We start from the raw sequence: 2220 nt of genomic DNA, 5'->3' as shown, positions 1-2220 counted from the left end.
CCCCCCCCCCCCCCCCCCCCCATTCCCCGCCACCGTCCCTCACCCACCGGACTGGACCGAGCTGTGCGCGGGCTGGACCTGCCAGACCTCGCCGGGACTCTGCCGCGAGCTGCGGGCACCGGAACGGGGGCGGGAGCGGCGCGGGGGCGGGGAGCGCGCGGGGATGCGGCAGCGCTGGTACCCAGCGATCCCGCAGCCCGCCCCGCCTGGCGGGAGGGGCTGCCGCCCGGACCAACGCCATTGGCCGCCGGCCGCCCGCGACCTCGCGCCGCAGGCCAGCTTCCTCCGCCTCCGCAAGCCGCCCCTTCCCTGCATCCCTCGGCCGCCGCCGCATCCCGGTCCATTGTCATTCGGGCCGGGATTCCCGCTATAGCTTATGGCGGATTCGGGGAGGGTGTGCTTCCCGCGGCCCCCTTGCCCTTCCCAAGCCATCCTCCGGCCCGCATGCAGGGCAAAGCCCCAGCCAATCAGCCTGGCGGCCAAAGACGGTCACTGGCTGGCCTTCATCCCCCTGCCATGCTTGACGCCTTACTCTGGCCAAAATAACCCACTTGTAGCTAGCTCCCGGAGCTCGTGAGAATGTCAGCGAGCTCCTCCAGGGTGACATAACAGTGGCTGAGAGCAGGCAGCGGCAGCCAGACTGCCTGGTGTGAATCCCAGCTCTGCTCCTTGCGACTTTACCAACCTGGCCAAGTCCCCAGATGTGTCTGCGTTCTGCTTAGCCCGAACAGAAAATGGAGGTTAGTGTAGTGAGTGTACCTAGTAGTTAACGAGCATAACGCATGCAGGCGAGTGTGGGGCACGTGGTAAGTGGGAGATGTGAGCTAATCGTCGTGGGAACGCAACTTTGTCTTACTCATCGCAGTCTCCCCAGCATCTAGAACGAGGGACACACACTTTTCTAACACTTTTAAAGATGTGAGTATCCAGAACAGGAAGCACTCACATATTTTTTTAATGAAGGAGTGTTTTCTTTCCCCCTACCCTAAAGATTTTATTTATTTATTTGAGAGAGTGACAGAGAAAGAGAAAGACAGAAAAGGAGGAGGAGGAGGAGGAGCAAGGGGTGGGGGGGGGGGAGCAGATGTCCTGCTGAGCAGGGAGCCTCCATGGGGCTAGATTCCATGACTCTGGGATCACTACCCAAGCTGCAGGCAGACGGTTAAGGAACTGAGCCACCCAGGCACCCCTAAATGAGTATTTCCTTAAACCTCCTTCTATTTCTCCCTAAAACTCTTTCTGTCTGGCGAGCTCTCCCTCCTTCTGTTGGTCTGGCTAACTCTTCCACATCTTTCAAGAGCTAGGAGTCTGTCTTGAGCTCTCCCAGCTGCCTCCCATTTCTCCTCTGTTTCCCTTCCCATGTGCTGACCTATTGCCCCAGATTTGCCATGGTCCTACTAGTCTCTGGCCCATTTTCCCCGAGTAACCAGGAGGAGCCCCTCAATGACAGAGAATGACTTGCTCACCTTTGTGTTCCCACCACCAGAGCCATATTACACACTTGGCTCCTGAGAAATGCATGGGCTAATCAGCATAACAAGAGCTATTTTTAAAGAAAGTATTTATTTATTTATTTGAGATACAGTGACAGAGAGCATGAGAGAGAGCAAGAGAGAGTGAGCATGAGTAGGAGGGTGGAAGGGCGGAGGGAGAAGGAGAAGCAGGCTCCCTGCTAAGTGGGGAGCCCGACATGGTGCTCCATCCCAGGACCCCGGGATCATGACCTGAGGTGAAGGCAGATGCTTAACCCACTGAGCCACCCAGGCATCCCCAACAATAGCTATTCCTATTTTGAAATAGCAATGCTTACTTAGTGCCATGTGTCAGGACAAAGTGTTAACTCACTGAATCTCAGACAGCCTCTGAGGTTGGTAGGACTATTTCTATTCCCATTTTACAAGTAAGGACACTTTCCTGAGGCCATGTAGCCATTAAGTGGTTGAACTGGGATTCGACCCCAGGAATCTGGTTCCAGAGTCTTCTGCCACTCAACTTCTCTGCTCTAAACTGGCTGGCAGGTTTTGGAGCTGACTTGGGAGTATTAAATGAACAATTTCTGCAGGTGACTACTTGGAAAACATATGTTTGAGGATGAAAGAATTCAGGACATGCTGCCGCAAATACTGATTATCTTGAGCTGAGCGTGCTTGAGTAATAGCAGGTGCAGGAAAGGCTCTCAGACCTCCCCTTTCTACCTAAAAACAGGCCATGAGATGCCAT

The 2220-nt window shown here is 55.0% G+C and overlaps 1 protein-coding gene across 1 annotated transcript in view; it reads right to left on the bottom strand.

Annotated features, from left to right (window-relative positions):
- The window catches only part of DKK3 (dickkopf WNT signaling pathway inhibitor 3), a 45008-nt gene extending 44668 nt beyond the window's left edge, over positions 1-340 (bottom strand). The window contains exon 1 of the mRNA XM_059408104.1: positions 48-340. Within this exon, the coding sequence (XP_059264087.1) occupies positions 48-315 (268 nt within the window). The 5' untranslated portion in view covers positions 316-340. The remainder of the gene's footprint in view (positions 1-47) is intronic.
- Positions 341-2220: the final 1880 nt, after the last annotated feature.

Source organism: Mustela nigripes, chromosome 1 (genome assembly GCF_022355385.1).
Source record: "Mustela nigripes isolate SB6536 chromosome 1, MUSNIG.SB6536, whole genome shotgun sequence".
In the NCBI taxonomy this organism is placed as follows: Eukaryota; Metazoa; Chordata; class Mammalia; order Carnivora; family Mustelidae; genus Mustela; species Mustela nigripes.
The sequence above is the reverse complement of the archived record's forward strand: the minus strand, read 5'-3'. Positions and strand labels throughout refer to the sequence as shown.